General features: G+C 47.2%; 1 protein-coding gene across 1 annotated transcript in view; it reads left to right on the top strand.

Annotated features, from left to right (window-relative positions):
• LOC140426035 (vitellogenin-like) overlaps window positions 1-19,709 on the top strand; it is a 122,336-nt gene that overhangs the window by 41,033 nt on the left and 61,594 nt on the right. The window contains exons 9-15 of the mRNA XM_072510334.1: window positions 5,382-5,547; window positions 6,412-6,537; window positions 6,625-6,843; window positions 10,701-10,918; window positions 11,018-11,115; window positions 18,047-18,171; window positions 18,289-18,390. Of these exons, the coding sequence (XP_072366435.1) occupies window positions 5,382-5,547; window positions 6,412-6,537; window positions 6,625-6,843; window positions 10,701-10,918; window positions 11,018-11,115; window positions 18,047-18,171; window positions 18,289-18,390 (1,054 nt within the window). The remainder of the gene's footprint in view (window positions 1-5,381; window positions 5,548-6,411; window positions 6,538-6,624; window positions 6,844-10,700; window positions 10,919-11,017; window positions 11,116-18,046; window positions 18,172-18,288; window positions 18,391-19,709) is intronic.

The raw sequence follows: 19,709 nt of genomic DNA, 5'->3' as shown, positions 1-19,709 counted from the left end.
AACTCCACATTCCGCTGACCCCCTGACAACCTTCGACTCCCTTGTTAGTCAAGAATCTATCGACCTCTGCCTCAAAAAATATTCATTGGCCCTGACTCTACCTCTCTCTGGGGAAGAGAATTCCGAAGCTTCACAACCCCCTTGGAAAATGTTTCTCCCTATCCCCATCTTAAATGGGAGGCCCTTCATATTAAAACTGTCGCTCCCAGGTTCCAATCTGTCCCACCATGGGAAATATCCTTTCAGCATCCACACTGTCCAGTCAGCTCAGGCTCTTCTGTGCTTCAAAAAGATCTTCTATCATTCTTCTAAACTCCAATGGATACAGACTCAGCCGGTCCAACATCTCCACATAAGATAATGCTCGGCCTTTAATCGTGTTAACTATCTTAATTTTAATCATTTACAATCAAGGAAATGCAAGCCTTGTTTCTGCAACTGGTCAATTTAATCCTTTTAGCCTTGGTATCGTTCTGGTGAATCTGAGCTGCTCCCCCTCCAAGGCTAACATCACATTTCTGTGCTGCAATGCCCAAAGCAGCACACGCTGCTAATAGGCAGCACGGTAGCACAGTGGTTAGCACAGTTGCTTCACAGCTCCAGGGTCCCAGGTTCGATTCCCGGCTTGGGTCACTGTCTGTGCGGAGTCAGCACGCTCTCCCCGTGTCTGCGTGGGTTTCCTCCGGGTGCTCCGGTTTCCTCCCACAGTCCAAAGATGTGCGGGTTATTGGATTGACCATGTTAAATTGCCCTTAGTGTCCAAAAAGGTTAGGTTGGGTTACTGGGTTACAGGGATAGGGTGGAGGTGTGGCCTTAGGCGAGGCGCTCTTTCCAAGAGTCAGTACAGACTCGATGGGCCAATACGGGCGCAGTAGCTATAGATGGCTCTGGCTCTCGCAGAATGGTGGTATCCTTGTTTGTACAGGTAGAGACGAGACAAATTCTCCATCCCGCAGCGCCACATTACTGCCCCGACCCACCGGCGGGATGCTCCGTTACACCGGCCGGTCAATGGGATTTCCCATTGTGGGGCAGCCCTAATCCGTCGGGAAACCCCCGGGCGCCGGCAAAACGGAGACTCCCGCCGGCGGAGAATGACGCCCCAGGTTCGTGGGAGATTTATAGAATTCAATTCAGAAAATACCTCCTTGGATTTACTGGCTGGATTCTCAGGCTGTTTTTGCCAGCAGCGCTCCCCCACATGTGGGTTTCCCGGTGATATGGGGTGGCATCAATGGGAAATCCCATTGATAAGCGGTGGGGGGTAGAGAATCCCACCCCTGGCGAACAGCGCAGCTGGGGGGCTGGAGAACCCAGCCCAAAATTTCCCAAGCATGATCATCCCTCACTTTGATCACATACAACCTTTTCAGCACCTGAAAAGTGGCCAAATGCCCAAGCGTTAGTTTACCAAATGACTGTTCATATAGGAGCTGGGCGAGGCCATTCAATCCCGACAACCTACGTCTACAGCTGCAACACTGGGATCTACCCGGCGATGTGGAAACTGCCCAGTCACGTCCAGTCCACAAAAATGAGGACAAATCCAACCTGGCCAATTCCGCCCCATCAGTCTACTTTTCTTGATCATCAGTTAAGGCGCGGCACAGTGGTTAGCACAGCTGCCCCACAGTGCCTCGGACCCAGGTTAATTCCAGCCTAGGTTGGGTGTCTGTGTGGAGTTAACACATTCGCTCTATGTCTGCGTGGGTTTCCTCCGGGCGCTCCGGTTTCCTTCCACAGTTCAGAGATGTGCAGGTTAGGTGGAATGACCATGCTATTGTATCCAAGAAGGTCAAGTAGGGTTATGGGGTTAGGGCAGGGGCTTGCGTCTGGGGGAGGTGCTCCTTCAGAGGGTCGGTGCAGAACCAATGGGCCAAATGGCCTCCTTCTGCACTGTAGGGATTCTATGATTCTATGAAAGTGATGGGGGCGTGGGGGTGGGGGGGGGGGGGGGGGGGGGATGTAATCAGCAGTGTTATCAAGTCTCACTTACTCAGTAATACCCTGCTCATTGACACCCAGTTTAGGTTCCGCCAGGGTAAGTCAGCTCCTGACCTCATTACAGCTTTGGTTCAAACATGGACAAAAGAGCTGAATGCCAGAGGTGAGGTGAGCCCTTGACGTCAAGGCAGCATTTGATTGAGTGTGGCATCAAGGAGCCCGAGCAAAACTGGAGTCAATGGGAATCAGGGGGTGAAATGTTCCATTGGTTGGAGTCAGACCTGACACAAAGGAAGATGGTTGTGGTGGTTATAGAGGCCGATCATTTCAGTTCCAGGTCATCATTGCAGGAGTTCCTCAGGGTAGCGTCCTAGGCCCAACCATCTTCAGCTGCTTCATCAATGACCTTTACTCCATCATTAGATCAGAAATTGGGATGTTCGTTGATGACTGCACAATGTTTAGCACTATTCGTGACTCCTCAGATATTAAATGCTCGAGGTGCCCAGATACAGCAAGACCTGGACAATGTTCAGGCTTGGTTTGATAAGTGGCAAGTATCATTCACGTCACACAAACCTCAGGCAAGGATCATCTCTAGCGAGAGAGAATCTATCCATCTCCCCTTGACATTTAATGGCATTACCATCACTGAATCCCCCACTATCAACATCCTGGGGGTTACCATTGACCAGAAATTGAACTGGTCCAGCCATATAAATACTGTGGCTACCAGAGCAGGTCAGAGGCTAGGAATTCTGTGGAGAGTATCTCACCTCCTGACTCACCCAAAATCTGTCCACCATCCACAAAGACACAAGTCAGGAGTCTGATGGAATACTCCCCACTTGCCTGGATTTACATAGCTCCAGTAACACTGAAAAATTTCAACTCCATCAAGGCCAAAGAAGCTGACTTGATTGGCACTCCATTCACTACCTTCTTAATCCCCTCCCTCCGCCACCGATGTATAGTGGCAGTTGTGCGTACTATCTATAAGATCAAGATGCACAGCAGCCACTCAGCAAGGTTCCTTCAACAGCACCTTCCAAATCCTCAGCCTCTTCCGCCTAGAAGGACAAGGGCAACAGATCCATGGGAACTTCACCACCTGGAAGTTCCTCTCCAAGCCACATACCATCCTGACTTGGAATAAAGCACCATTCCTTCACTATCCCTGAGTCAAAATCCTGAAACTACCTCCCTAACAGCAGTGTGTGTTCATCTACACCATATGGACTGCAGGGCAATTAAGAATGGGCAATAAATTCTGGCTGAGCCAATGATGCCCACATCCCGTGAAAGAATAAAGAAAAATATGTTCCAATTTTGGATTGAGGTCATGACTGCTCTGTATATAAATGGGGAAAGAGGATATTAAATAAAATATATAAAAGCAACAAGATGTTGCACCACCGTCACAGACTTCATCAGCAAATATGTGGACGACTGCGTGCCAAAGAAAGCAGTACGTACCTTCCCCAACCGGAAACCATGGCTCAATCGCAAGATTGACTCCCTACTGAAGGACAGATCTGAGGCGTTCAAGACAAACGACCCTGACCTATACAAGAAATCCAGGTACGACCTCCGCAAAGCCATCCGAGATGCCAAGAGAGAATATCAAACCAAGCTAGAGTCACAGACAGACTCTCGGCGGTTGTGGCAAGGATTAAACAACATAACGGGCTACAAAGCGAAGCCGAACAGTATCTCTGGCAGCAGCACACCCCTCCCCGATGAACTCAATGCATTCTATGCTCGGTTCGAACGGGTAACCAACAATCCGCTGTCGAGTGCCCCAGCAGCCCATAAATCATCCATACCCACCATCACAGCTTCCGAAGTCAGATTGGCCTTCCTGGAAGTGAACCCTCGGAAGGCGACGGGCCCGGACGGGATCCCTGGTTGTGCACTCAGAGCCTGCGCGGACCAGCTGGCAGAGGTATTCGCGGACATCTTTAACCTGTCCCTACTCCACTCCGAGGTCCGCACCTGCTTCAAGAAGACCGTCATCATACCGGTACCAAAGAAGAACCAGGCAATGTGCCTCAATGACTCCCTTCCGGTGGCTCCGACTTCAGTTGTAATGAAGTGCTTTGAGAGGTTGGTCATGAAGCGCATCGCCTCCATACTCCCAGAACGCCTTGATTCACTGCAATTCGCATACCGCTGCAACGGGTCCACATCAGACACCATTTCCCTGGCCCTACACTCATCCCTAGAGCATCTTGAAAACAAGGACTCCTACATTAGACTCCTATTTATTGACTACAGCTCTGCCTTCAACACCATAATCCCAGCCAAGCTCACATCAAAGCTCCAAAACCTAGGACTTGGCTCCCCACTCTGCAACTGGATCCTCGATTTTCTGACCAACAGACCATAATCAGTAAGAATGAACAACATCACCTCCTCCACAATAGTCCTCAACACCGGCGCCTCGCAAGGCTGCGTACTTAGCCCCCTACTCTACTCCCTGTACACACACGACTGTGTGGCAAAACTTGGTTCCAACTCCATCTACAAGTTTGCTGACGATACGACCATAGTGGACCGGATCTCGAATAACGACGAGTCAGAATACAGGCGGGAGATAGAGAACCTAGTGGAGTGGTGCAGCGACAACAATCTCTCCCTCAATGCCAGCAAAACTAAAGAGCTGGTCATTGACTTCAGGAAGCAAAGTACTGTACACACCCTTGTCAGCATCAACGGGGCCGAGGTGGAGATGGTTAGCCGTTTCAAATTCCTCGGGGTGCACATCTCCAAAAATCTGTCCTGGTCTACCCACGTCGCGCTACCACCAAGAAAGCAGAACAGCGTCTATACTTCCTCAGGAAACTAAGGAAATTCGGCATGTCCACATTGACTCTTACTAACTTTTACAGATGCACCATAGAAAGCATCCTATCGGGCTGCATCACAGCCTGGTATGGCAACTGCTCGGCCCAGGACCGCAAGAAACTTCAGAGAGTCGTGAACACCGCCCAGTTCATCACACAAACCTGCCTCCCATCCATTGACTCCACCTACACCTCCCGCTGCCTGGGGAAAGCGGGCAGTATAATCAAAGATCCCTCCCACCCGGCTTACTCACTCTTCCAACTTCTTCCATCGGGCAGGAGATACAGAAGTCTGAAAACACACACGAACAGACGCAAAAACAGCTTCTTCCCCACTGTCACCAGACTCCTAAATGACCCTCTTATGGACTGACCTCATTAACACTACACCCTGTATGCTTCATCCGATGCCGGTGCTTATGTAGTTACATTGTATATGTTGTGTTGCCCTATTATGTATTTTCTTGTATTCCCTTTTCTTCCCATGTACTTAATGATCTGTTGAGCTGCTCGCGGAAAAATACTTTTCAAATAAACAAATCTAATCCAATCCAATCCAAAAGATGTTCTCCTTTTGTCTTGTGTCACTAGGCGCTGGATTCTGTTTGCACTTCCTGCTGTCGGAACTACTGGCGCACTGAGATTTCTCAAAATCAAAATTCAAAATTTGGACATCACCATGGTTGACGCAGCTCAGGCGTTAGGCGTTGCAATGCACCAAACCACAGCCAACCTTCAAAGCCTATTGATGGTCAGAGTGAGTATGAACACATGCACTCATAGTGACAAAGATACAACACCACAGGAGGCCATTCGGCCCATCGTGTCTGTGACGGCTCTTTGTAAGAGCAACCAAATTAGTTGCACTCCTTCCTCTATCTCCAAATTCCCCCGTCACATTTTGTCCAATCCCCTTCTGAAAGTTATTGCTGAATCTATTCGTGCCAACCTTTCAGGAAAGTACATTCCAGAACGCAACAACTCGCAGCAAATTTCCCCTCTGGTTTATTTGCTCGCTGCTTTAAATCTGTGTCCCCTATTCACCAGCCCTTCTGCTGTTGGGTACAGTTATCCTCATTGATTCGATCAAACGCCAATTAATTTAAGGGTGTCGCTGGCTATTGCTCATCTCTTGATTTGAGAATCCCTATATCGCTTCTCCGGAGGTCTTGCGGTGCAGTGGGTTGCATTGCTGCCAGAGGCTCTGGGTTTTAGTCCCATCCCAGGACTTGGTGGTCAAGGTAGGCGGGTTCATAATGTGGTCAAACAGTTTGACTATCAGCATGTAAATCCTTCCAGCTGGCGGTGAGAGCGGGGAGACACCTGACCAGCCACGTTTGATGATGCTATAAGCCTCTGGCAACAGACTAGCGACCGATTCTGGGAGTTATTAGCTATGGAACTGGAGAAATGTCTGCCTTAGTGCATCACTCGGTGCGGGAAGGATATTGGAACATCGTGTTCTTAATGTTCTCTGCTCTAAGGAGAAGAATCCCAATTTCTCCATAGAAAGTTGAAATCCTTTCTTACATCTTTCACAAAACAGGTCAGGCAGAAAGGTGGTTTTGATGCTCACTGCTGCTCCGAGAGGTAACAGTTAACCTGATTGCTTTCTCTGCAGGACCTATTTCAAATGCATCAGGTGCAGCAGTTCTCAATTCTTCGCCAGATCGTTCACCTTGGATATGGCTCTATGCTTTTCAGATACTGTGCAGCGCAGGCCGCATGTCCTGATACTCTGCTGAAGGTGAGTCGATGCGCCTCACTGACCATCCATTACTGAACTGTGCTGATATGACTTCGACATCTGTCTCACGGAGGCTCTCTCTTCCAGCCACTCCACGACTTGCTGACTGCAGCTACTGCTCAGGCTAATGAGGAAGACATCGCTCTCGGTCTCAAAGCGATCGGCAATGCAGGGCAGCCAGCCAGCATCAAGAATATCATGAAACTATTACCTGGATTCGGCACGGCAGCTGCCAGTATCCCACTGAAACTCCAGGTTGATGCGCTCATGTCGCTGCGCAACATTGCAAAGAAAGACCCAGCAAAGGTACATCAAACAGTGAAGGGGTTCTATACAAATGAGGAACTTTAATGGGATTGGAGTAGGAGGCGTTTGCCATTTTTTAAATCTTCCAAACACAGTTGAGACTTTTGTGTTTTGGCATCTTTTTCAAGATAGACCTATACAAGTTTGAAATTTCTATTCGTCTTCCTCAATTTTCTAACCTATTTTGTCCGCTATTCCATTTCCTCCAGTTCTCCATATTCCTTTGTTCATATTGGAGTGGATTTAGGAGCAGGATAAAGTCATTCAGCTCCGAGAGCCTGTCTGTGCTTTAATTTGATGATGGTTGACCAATGCCTCAACATTTCATTGGTCCTGCCGTCTTAAATGTTCAATTCACTTGACCCACTATCCACTGTCTTTTTGGGGGAGATAATTCAATATTTCTGCCTGCCTTTGCAATTCCCTCCCATATCTCTCTTCCTCTCTACCTTTCTCTCTACTTTGAGAAGCTCCTGAACATCTACCTCTTTGACCAACTTTTGGTCATATGCCTTGATACCTCTTCATGTGGCTTGCTGTCAGAATCTGTTTTACAGTCACTCCAGTGAAGGTCCTTGGGACACTTCATTAAAGGTGCTTTCTAAACACAAGTTATTGTTGTAGTAGCTTTTGTGTGGGGAAAGCATGATGCCCTATTTAACTCCTCAATAGCTTCCACCTGGTTGTAAAATGATCACTGTTGTTCTTGATTCCCACATCAATGGCAGGATTTTCTGGCTGTCCCCCATCACCATCCCTCCCCCCCCCCCCTACCCCGCTCCCGCCATCGAATACCCCCCATGACCGGGATTTTACGGTCCTGCATAAAGTCAACGACCGCTTTTGGCTGCCTCTCCAAATTTGCCCTTCCATTCCCCACCGGTTCCCGCCATGGGCGGAACCACAAAGTCCCAGCCCAAGTCAGACAGTTTTTTTCTTGTAGCATTTGAAACACTTCCATTAGATCACCCCCCAACCTTCAAAATTCAAGAGGATACCAATGAATTGGAAACAACCTGCCTTCGTCTAAGCCCACTTGAGCCCCTCACTAATGATATTTTATATTGTGGGCGATACATGTCCAGCCTTTCACACTGGCAGGATCGTCCCGTCACCCCGACAGGGAACCCCTGCCACAGGCTTCCCAGCGGCGAGGGGGGTATTCAATGGGAAACCCCATTGACAATGGTGGGACCAGAAGGTCCCACTGCCGGCCAATGGTAGGCCGCCTTCCCCCCCGGCAGCGAAACATGCCCCGTATGTTCTAACTGTTTCCTATTGGACAGTCTGAAGAACATTAACCCATTAACTCCCTCTGTGATTGGAGCATTCACCTCTTGCTCTTGATATTTTTCAACCAGTTTATAATGCATTTTTATCTTTCAATCGTCAGTTCTGACAACTGAAAGTTTTACTCAACAAGTCGTGATCTGGAGCTGGATTCTCCGGCCGCGTCCGCCCGCCGACCGGTAATTCCCGCCCGAGGTCAATGGACATTTACATGGTCCACGTCCCATACGTGCCGATCTTGCGGCGAGCGGGGCGGAAGAATTCCGCACCTAGATATTCCTCTTTGACTCGTTCTGTATTTTCCAAATTTTCAGCATTGTCAGTGCTTTTCACATTCATTTTATTTTTATATTTTGTTTTTTGTTAATTGGAAACTGTTACCCACTGGAGATTAGAGAGGTGAAGGGCCGAGATTCTCCGACCCCCCGCCAGGTCAGAGAATCCCCAAGGGGAGGCGCAAATCCTGCCCCGCTGCCCCGACGCTGGCTGCCCTATTTTCCAGCAGCTTTTTTTGGGCGGCGGCGGGATTTTCACCACGCCGGTTGGGGACTGTTGGCAGCTCCCCTCCCCCCCCCCCCCCCCCCCCCCCCTGCCCCCCCCCGGCCCGATGGGCCGAGCGCCCATCCAGATTTGGCCAGTCCTACTGGTGTGAATTACTCACCTCAAGCATGCCAGAACCTGGCAGGTGAGTGTGCGGGGGGGCCACGGGGGCCTGGCCCGCGATCGGGGCCTACCAATCTGCAGGCAGGCTGGTTCCGTGGGAGGACTTCTTTCTTCCGCGCCGGGCCCCTGTAGGGCTCCACCATATTGCCCGGGGTCCGGCGAGGAGAAGAGAACCCCCGCGCATGCGAGAAAATACACCGTCCGGTCTGCGCGTGCGTGGAAATACGCCGACCGGTCCGCGCATGCGCTACGTCACACTGGCCGGTCGGCGCATGCGCGAACTCGCACCGGCCCTTTGGCGCTGGCTGGAGTGGCGCCAACCCCTCCGGCATCCACCTAGCCCACGAAAATGCTGAGTAAACCTCACTTTCGGGGGCTGTTGATGCCGGAGTGGTTTGCGCTGGTTTTCCCGTCGGTGTGGGGACTTAGTCTCCAGAAGGGAGAATCCCGCAAGGTGAAACATGAACAATCCTGAGGAGAAACTTCCTCTTGGAGGGAGACCAGAAGATAGAGACACGGGATATAGTTTAAAAGTTAGGGCTGAAATTATCCGGCCGTTTGCTGTTCGGATTCTCTGGTTACGCTGGCAGTGCACCCCTACCCGCTGCTTTCCCAGCGATGTCGGATGGTTTCAGTGGGAATTCCCGTTGAGGTCAGAAAGGCTCACCCTAGGCGTCTCACTTTTAAGACAGAGATGAGGAGATATTTTGTTTCTCAAAGGGTCGTCAGTCTGTGGAATTCTCTTCCCCAGAGCACTCTGGAGGCTGATTGGCTGAATTTATTCACGACCGAGTTGGACGGATTTCGGTAACTAAAAACAAAATACTGCAGATGCTGGGAATCTGAACTAAAAACAGAAAATGCTGGATAGACTCAGCAGGTTTGGTTGCATCTGTGGAGGGTGAAACAGAGTTAACGTTGCGAGTCAGTATGGCCCTTGGAATCATAGAATTCCTACAGAGCAGTAGGAGGCCATTCTGCCCATCCAGTGTGAACCGGCCCCTGGACACGGAAAGAATGTGCAAACTCCACACAGAGGTGACCCAAGGCCGGAATTGAACCCGGGACCCTGGAGCTGTGAGGCAGCAGGGCTAACGACTATGCCGCCCACAAAGCCACCTCTTCTTCAGTGATTTCTGACAGACAAAGGACTCCAGGGTTATGGGAGGACAGAGAGAAAAGTGGAGTTGAGACCACACAAAGATCAGCCATGGTTTTCCTACGTGATGGGGTAGGCTCAAGGGGCTGAATGGCCTCCTCTTGCTCCTCAGTCCTATGTTCCAATGTAGCCTCTCCAATGCAGACTGTTCAGAACAAAACAGTCATCCTGAAATCATAGAATTTACAGTGCAGAAGGAGGCCATTCGGCCCATCGAGTCTGCACCGGAAAGAGCACCCTACTTAAGCCCACAATTCCACCCTTTCCCTGTAACCCAGGAACCCCACCTAACCCGAGGACAATTTAGCATGGCCAATCCACCTAACCTAACACATCTTTGGACTGTGGGAGGAAACCGGAGCACCCGGAGGAAACCCACGCAGACACGGGGAGAATGTTTTCAACAGAACCAAGCTCTCCCTCAATGTTATTGGTATCACTTAAATGCAGTACTTCGGGAGCAGAAACAATAGATAAATTCAAAATAATTATTACCATTTTATAATGTTTTATTGCTTTTTTTAATGCAACGGGTAAGTATTCATATCTGTGATGTTTTCCAATTCACACATTCGTGGTTCGGCAATCTAATCCAGAAAAATGTGAAATCCAGAATTACAAGATCCCCAGCATTCTGGGCTTTATATATACACCAAAATGGGAGGTAAAATGATAGCACCATCCGAATTCGACATTGACAACACTGGCTGTTTAATCACTGTTTGTCTCTTTCTTGTGGCCCCAGGTACAAGCCATCACTATTCAGGTCTTCATGAATCGACGGAATCACCCTGAATTACGAATGTCTGCTTGTGCAATATTCCTGTGCACCAAGCCGTCTTTGAACTCATTGTTAGTCCTAACTAACTCACTGTTAAAGGAGCCCAGTTTGCAGGTGGCAAGCTTTGCTTATTCGCAATTCAGATCGCTTGCGAGGAGCTCACTCCCATCCCTCAGTTCTTTGTAAGTGCACAGACTTCCCGCCAAGAATTTTAAGTCATTGGCAGATGAATGTGCGTGATATCTTTATGACTAAAATACATCTACCATTCATTTCAACAGGGCGGCTGGCTGCAGTATAGCTGCGAAACTCTTAAGTCCCAGATTTGACCAGCTTGGCTTACGATTCAGCCAAGTATTTCACCCTGACATTTTTAGCTGTAAGTGTGCTTCAAAACGGTTAAAAGAAAGGTGTATCTCTCCCAGTGAAACAATTTCAAGTGTAATGGAACATCCTCTTTAAAGTAGAGCATTAATAGGAAGAGAAAGTAGTTCAAGGAATAGCAGAGGGAATATGGGAAAATAGCAGTGGAAATACAGGAGCCCATAGAAAGCATCCATAGGGCTGGTTTAGCTCAGTGGGCTAGACAGCTGGTTTGCGATGCATCCTACCTGGCTGCATCACAGCCTGGTATGGCAACTGCTCGGCCCAAGACCATAAGAAACCTCAGAGAATCGTGAACACCGCCCAGTCCATCACACGAACCCGCCTCCCATCCATTGACTCCATCTACACCTCCCGCTGCCTGGGGAAAGCGGGCAGCACAATCAAAGACCCCTCCCACCCAGCTTACTCACTCTTCCAACTTCTTCCATTGGGCAGGAGATACAAAAGTCTGAGAACACGCACGAACAGACTCAAAAACAACTTCTTACCTGCTGTTACCAGATTCCTAAACGACCCTCTTATGGACTGACCTGATTAATACTACACACCTGTGTGCTTCACCTGATGCTGGTGTCTATGTATTTACATTGTGCACCTTGTGTTGCCCTATTACGTTTCTTTTTCATGTACAAAATGATCCGTTTGAGCTGCACGCAGAAAAACACTTTTCACTATATCTCGGTACACATGACAATAAACAAATCCAAATCTTGCTGCTCCAGATATTTCATCGTTCACATTTTCTATCATATTGAATGACAAAGAGGTCATAACTTGGAAACAAGCCATTCTCAACCATTCCATGACAACAATTACCTTCCACACTGTTGTTGAAAACTCCCCACTATTCTTAGAATTCCCCCATACCAAAAAAGGGTCGATATTCTAAATGGTGAACAGGGATTCTCACTCCCCGACTCCGATGCAGGCTTCAGTGGGTGCTATTCAGGTCAAACTATATTTTCAAGTTATCCCCCGGTATAACCCATACCTTCACTGAAGATTTCATCTACTTACTACTTAGTAGCATCGATCCTGGGTCCCGCATTGCTAAGTAAGTAAAGTAGACTTTGGAATAACCACTATTTCAGGTTAAATTAAGTTATTTTATTATTATATTTTTTCTTTTAAAAGCTGCAATTACTTTCTTTACAGAAAGGTAAAAAGATCTTGCTTCTGGATCCTTCTGGTTGGTTGAAGGGACCTTCAGGCCCAACTTGACAATCAACTTTCTTTTTAAAATCTGGTCTTCTTTAGATGTATTCGCTGATGAGCTCGGTTGCTGTGTCCTATCTTTCCCATGTACCGAGCTGTGAGAGCTGGCTCTGCTGGCTATCTCTGAGCTGAATCTGAGCTGACTCTGCCTCCTCTTTAAATTCTAGTCTTCCTTCGATGTATTAGTTATTTTAGCTCAGCTGCTTTGCCGTGTCCCTTTCCAATGGCTGAGCTGACTGTAATCTGACTCTGAGCTGCATGTTCATTCTCTGCTTCTCCACCTCTCTCTGAGTTCTGGTTCTGGTTGCTGTCCCCTTTCTTCAGGTTTATATATTTTTCGAACAGTTATCTAGTTTTTATGACTTTATTGTAAAGTAACTCTTACTTTTTACAATCTAAAGATTCTAATCCAACTAAATATTCATTTTGACATAACTTCATCGCATAGATCTGATTACATGTTTCCTTTGTGATATTCAAAAATGCTTTGGGTTCAAGAGGTGTTACTTTTGGTTTGGTTCCTGTCATTTCTATAGTTTTATTTTCCAATTGTGGCCTCAGCTCATAATTTTGACTTTGATTTTGGCTTTGATTTATGTTTCTCGTCTCCAGTTTTCTTTAATTTACCTGGTATTAGCAAAAGTTCACACTTAGAATTGTCACCAAATTCAACTGAACCTCATCCTTTCCTTTCCAGCTGCTTACTAAGATAGTTACTTTCAATGACGGTGTGAGCCATTGTTTTTGGCTTCATTCAAAATCCTGTTTGTCTTGTTTGCTAAGCCTGCTTGACCAAGGATATCTGCATTTTACAATCCTCTCCTGGCAGCTGCTGTTAACCCTTTGTGGGATCTTTCCCTGTATCCTCTCATGTTTCTCTCAGACCAGATATTGCCAGACTTCCATGTTTCAAATGACACATCTTTCCATATTATCAATTACAACACAAATAGTTGTACTTACTCAACTAACTCCTGCTCTTGTTCCCATTTCCATTTGAACCCTCTCCGTTCATCCACCTTTGCAATCTCATATTAATGTTGGTGACTATGTAATGGGGGCCGGTTTAGCTCAGTTGGCTGAACAGCTGGTTCATGATGCAGAGCGAGGACAACAGCATGGGTTCAATTCCCGTACCGGCTGAGGTTATTCACGAAGGCCCCGCCTTCTCAACCTTGTCCCTCGCCTGAGGTGTGGTGGTCCTCAGGTTAGACCAGTCTGCTCTCCCCCTCAAAGATCGTCTTTGCAGCCTATGGTCATCTGGGACTATGGCTATGTTACTTTACTTACTTTTTAATGATGGTGTCGATCCTGCCTCACTCACTCTGACTGGAGATGAACTCCACAGCCTCATGATTCTTTCTGTAAAGTTGTTTCACTCGCCCTGTGTTCTCAATCTCTCCTACTAAATCTCTCGCCCAGCACTCTTGACCCTTCGCCAAATGCATACAGTCCGCCTCTATCTATCCTGTGCCACCCTTTCACTATTTTTAAGACTTCTTTCTTTCTGCTGAGGGTTTTTTGTGATCTGGAAGGCGCCTGAAAGAGCGGTGGAAGCAGATTCAATAATAACTCAAAAGGTTTGATAGATAATTGAACAGGTAATAAGGAAGAGAAATGGAATTTTGGTCTTTTACCTAAAGGGATAGACTGTAAAAGTAGGGAAGTGTTGTTGCAACTGTACAAGGCATTAGTGAGAACGCACCTAGCGTACTGGGTTTTGATCCTCTTATTTGAGAAGGGGTGTAGTTGCATTAGAGACAGTTTAGAAGATGTCCACTAGATTGATTCCAGGGATGAGGGGTTTGTCTGCTGAAGAGAGATTGAGTAGTTTAGATCTATATAAAGAGTTTAGAAGAATGAGGGGAGATCTAATTGAGGTATACAAGATGATAAAAGGTGTGGGTAGAGTAGGTGTAGAATGGACGCTTCCTCTTGCGGGTCAATCTAGAACGAGAGGTCACAATGTTAGGATAAGAGGAAGCAGATTTAAAACAGGGATGAGGAGAAATTACTTCTCCCAAAGGGTCGCAAACATGTGGAATTCGCTACCCCAGAATGCGGTGGATGCTGGGACATTGAGTAAATTTAACGAGGAAATTTTCAATTAGTAATGAGTTGAAGGGTTGTGGAGAATGGGCAGGAAAGTGGAATTGAGTCCCAGAGGAGACCATCCATGATCTTGTTGTATGGCGGGAGGAGCACAGAACAAAAGAACAAAGAAAAGTACAGCACAGGAACAGGCCCTTCGGCCCTCCAAGCCTGTGCTGACCATGCTGCCCGTCTAAACTAAAATCTTCCATAGGCTCAAGGGGCTGAATTGCCGACTCCTGCACTTAGTTCTTATGTTCTTTTTATGATAGGGATAAATCTGGAGGACAATGAAACCACCTGGATAGCTCTATCAAAGAGGCAGCAGAGACATGATGGGCCAAGTGGTGTCTTTCTTTGCTGTACCATTTTATGATTCATAATTAGAATCCTATCATAAGTGAGTCTTAATTGCTTCCATAGATCAGTCTATTGATAACCATGAAACGATTATTGCAAAAAACCCATCTGGTTCACGAAGGAAGGAAATCTGCCGTCCTTACCCGGTCTGGCCCACATGCGACTCCAAATCCACAGCAATGTGGTTGATTGTTCAATGCCCTCTGAAATGGTCCAACAAGCCACTCAGTTCAAGGGCAATTAAGGATGGGCAATAAATGCTGCCTCATCTAAGAATTTTACAAAAAGGTTAATTTTTTCCTTATTTTGTTTTACTATTTCACCAACTATGGAAGAATGTGGTTGACTTTCTCGCTGCAAAAAATAATTCCGGTGCAACTTCCAGATAAAACTCAAAGGTTTCAGAATCACTCAGGCCCGAATAAAACATCTTTGCCGCTCACTGGATACTGAAGAACAGACTCCGAAATTCAAAAGGAGCTGTGGAATCAGCCCAATATCTCATTCAATCGCACAATGAGCTAGGCTCCTCGTTCAAGCAATTGTCGTCGTGACGAGATAGAAATTTGATCATGTATCACTTAGGCTTTCTTCTTTAAATTCCATATGTCATGGCGACAGGGGGAAAAATGCATCATTTGAAATGCAGGTCAGATTTGACTTATAGCGGAACATTTAGAAAGCAGTGGCAGGATCAGTCAGAGTCAGCATGGATTGATGAAGGGGAAATCATGCTTGACAAATCTGTTGAAATTCTTTGAAGATGTAACCAGTTGACAAGAGGGGTCCAGGCGATGTTGTATATTTGGACTTTCAGAAGGCGTTTGACAAAGTCCTGCATAAGAGGTAATTGTGCAAAATTAAAGCGCATGGGATTGGGGGAAGTTTATTGAGGTGGATAGAAAACTGGTTGGCAGAGAGGAAATAAAGAGTAGGAATTAATGGGTCCTTTTCAAATTGGCACGCAGTAACTAATGGGGTGCCACAGGGACCTCAGCTAAACACAATATATATTAATGATTCGGATGAGGGAACAAAATGTAACATCTCAAAGTTTGCAGATGATACCAAGTTGGGTGGGAGGGTGAACTGTGACGAGGATGCAGGGTTCCGACACAAGATCTGGACAGGTTGGGCGAGTGGGCAAATCAATGTCAGATGCAGTATGAGGTTATTCACTTTGGAAGCAAAAACAGGAAGGCAGATTACTACCTGTTGGGCAGCACAGTAGCACAAGTGGCTAGCACTGTGGCTTCTCAGCGCCAGGGTCCCAGGTTCGATTCCATGCTGGGTCACTGTCTGTGCGGAGTCGGCACGTTCTCCCCATGTCTGCGTGGGTTTCCTCCGGGTGCTCCGGTTTCCTCCCACAGTCCAGGTTAGGTGGATTGGCCTTGCTAAATTGCCCTTAGTGTCCAAAAATGGTTAGGAGGGGTTATTGGGTTACGGGGATAGGGTGGAAGTGGGGGCTTAAGTGGTTCGTGCAGACGTGGTGGGCTGAATGGCCTCCTTCTGCACTGTATGTTCTATGTTCTATGTACCTGAATGGTTGTAAATTGGGAGAGGGGTGTGTGCAGCGGGACCTGGGTGTCCTTGTGCACCATTCGCTGAAGGTAAGTATGCAAGTGTAGCAGGCTATAAAGAAGGCTAATGGTATGTTGGCTTTCATTTGCAAGAGGTTTCGAGTACAGAAGCAAGGATGTGTTGCTGCAATTATACAGGACCTTGGTGAGGCCACACCTAGAATATTGTGTGCAGTTTTGGTCTCCTTTTCTGAGGAAGGATGTTCTTGCTCTCGGGGGAGTGCAACAAAGGTTTACCAGACCTTTGATGGCGGGACTGTCATATGAGGAGAGACTGACTAGGTTAGGATTGTTCTTGCTGGAGTTCAGAAGAATGAGGGGGGATCTCATAGAAACCTATAAAATTCTAACAGGACTGGACAGGGTAGATGCTGGGAAGATGTTCCCAATGGTGGGTGTGTCCAGAACCAGGGGTCGCAGTCTGAAGATTCAGGGTAAACCATTTCGGACAGAGATAAGGAGAAATTTCTTCACACAAAGAGTGGTGAGCCTGTGGAATTCATTACCACAGGAAGTAGTTGATGCTAAAACATTGAATATATTCAAGAGGCGGCTGGATATAGCACTTGGGGAGAATGTGATCAAAGGCTATGGGGCGAAAGCAGGATTAGGCTATTGAGTTGGATGATCAGCCATGATCGTGATGAATGGCGGAGCAAGCTCGAAGGGCCAAAAGGCCTCCTCCTACTCCTATCTTCTATGTATGGATTATGTATCTATGAACCTGTCTTACTCTTTGAGGCACTGTCTGACTTACTGCACATTTTCATCATTAGAATCATAAAATCATAGAAACGTTACAGCACAGAAAGAGGCTATTCGGCCCATCTTGACTATGCCAGCCCGTGTACACCCAGGAGCCCTTTCTAATCCCACCTTTCTGCCCCCGGTCCACAGCCCTGTAGCTTACAGCACTGACGGTGCAGATCCAGGTACTTTTTAAAAGAGTTTAGGGTCTCTGCCTCCACCACCAACTCGGGCAGCGAATTCCAGACTCCCATTATCCTCTGTGTAAAAAAGTTCTTCCTCATGTCCCCTCTGCACCTTCTGCCACTCATCCTGAATCTATGTCTTCTGGTTCTAGAATTCACCAAGGGAAACAATTTCATCCCCTCCACTCTATCTCTTCCCCTCAAAATGTTGTACTCTTCAATTAAGTCACCCCTCAGCCTTCTTTGTTCTAATGAAAATAACTCCAATCTGTACAATCTCTCCTGGTAGCTACACTTTTCCAGCCCTGGCAACATTCTTGTAAACCTCCTCTGCACTCTCTCCAGAGCAAGAACCTCCTTCCAGTAATGTGGTGACCAGAACTGTACACAATACTCCAGTTGTGGCCTCACCATTTTTTTATACAATTCCAACATTATATCCTTCCGTTTATATTCTATACCTCTGTCAATGAAGGAGAGTATTCCATATGTTTTCTTACCGTTATTATCATTCTCGCTGCATTTTAAACTACATCTTCAATCTTCAATCACCCTGAGGATAAAAATCCATCAATGCTTTACACAGAAAGTTAGCCTAAATTCTAAATGTTCCAGTAACAAAGTAACAAAGCGACCCTGGTTTTGCTAGATAGATCATTGGAACTATTGATTCTGTGTTTGCTGTCGTTTCCTTGATGATGTTTTCGAGCGACTGGTTCATTTGCTGTTTGTTTTCATGACATAGACAAGCTGATGTCGGGACTATCTGCCAAAACCGTCATAATGAACAATGTTGGGAGCCTCATCCCGACATTAGCAGCAGCCAGAGTGAGATGTCACACGTTGGGATCTGCCGCCAATCTTGCCGAGGTAATGCACCACCTAGCCAGAGGAATTCCAGTTGATGTGAAACTTTACCGTTCATCCTGGACGTGTGGTTTGTTCAAATGTTTTTCTGAGTTGCATTTTTTGTTTTAATCCTCAAAGGTTGGATTCCGAATGGAAGGTCTCCAGGAGGTCATGACGAAAAGTCGTGCAGGAGTCAGACGAGTTCCTGATATGAGACAAATTCATCGTATTTTAAATGGGGTAAGACCAGGCTAGCACTGGCAACGATATCAATGACAGAAAAATTCTGCAAGTACTCAGCAGGTCAGGCAGCATGTACGGAAAGAGAAACAGAGTTATTGGAACGCAACTTCTTCGGAGTGACAATCAGCGTCGGCTCACAGTCCAAGCCCACTTCCCAGGATTAAAATTCTAAAGCGCCTGACTCGCCCGACCTTCCTGACTCCGGCCGGGTGAGATTCAGACAGCGCAATGCGTCCCTGAATCCAGTGTTGACTCGCCCCTTTTGCACAGCAACAACTGCTGTAAAGCAGGTGAATTTAAATGTTCCGTTTAAAACAACAGGCCAGGGAGAAGGTAAATCTTTAAGGTAAGTGGGTGGGGGTATCGGACATGTGTGGAATGGACATCAGGGTTTGGGGGTCCATTGGGGTCTGGGTGGTCAGACACGACGGGCGGGTTAGACATCAAGGGGGCGGTGGCGGCCATGGGGTAGGACATCGGGGATGAGGGTTGGATCTGATTGATGGGGGGGGATCAAGCTGGCTGGGGAGTGGGGGTGGAGTCGGGTTGGAGTTGGATGTCTGGTCAGATCGGATGGGGTGGGTGTCAGGCAGGGTTGGGATGAGGGGTGGGAGTCTGGTCAGGTCGGAGAGGTGGGGGTCGAGTCAGGTCGGGTGAGGTCAGAGGGCTGTGTGGCAATGGGTTGGGGTGGAAAGGGTCCATTCAGTTGTGTCAGAGGGTCAGGTCAAAGGGGGTCGCGGTGGTGAATTAACCTGCAGAGCGGGGCAGTGGGGGATTCCCCTGGGGGTTTGGGTGTGTCATGTGGCGAGTGGTCTGGGTCTTTAGTTACGCTGAACTTAGAACTCTTTCAGAGTTTGACTTCAGTGATGGTAATTATCCTGCTTAGGTTCCCAACTCCCTGCCATTCTGGTGCATTGGTGAAAATATTGAACTCTCTCCCACAAACAACTGTTAAAGCTGAGGATTAACAGCAAATTTCCAAACTGATTCTGATAGCTTTTGTTTACTAAGTGGAGCAGAAAATAAATCAGGAAATATAAAAAGCCTATGAGAAAGTCAATATTACAATAATCATGAGCGAATTCAATATGCAGGTGGACTGGGAAAATCAGGTTGGTAGTGGATCACAAGAAAAGGAATTTGTGGAATGTCTAAGAGATGTTTTTTTGGAGCAGCTTGTGATGGAGCCCACTAGGGTACAGGCAATTCTGGATTTGGTGATGTATAATGAAGCAGACTTGATTAGGGAACTTAAGGTGAAGGAACGCTTAGGGAGCAGTGACCACAATATGACAGAATTTACCCTGCAGTTTGAG

The sequence above is a fragment of the Scyliorhinus torazame genome, chromosome 7 (assembly GCF_047496885.1).
Source record: "Scyliorhinus torazame isolate Kashiwa2021f chromosome 7, sScyTor2.1, whole genome shotgun sequence".
Taxonomy (NCBI): Eukaryota; Metazoa; Chordata; class Chondrichthyes; order Carcharhiniformes; family Scyliorhinidae; genus Scyliorhinus; species Scyliorhinus torazame.
The sequence above is the reverse complement of the archived record's forward strand: the minus strand, read 5'-3'. Positions and strand labels throughout refer to the sequence as shown.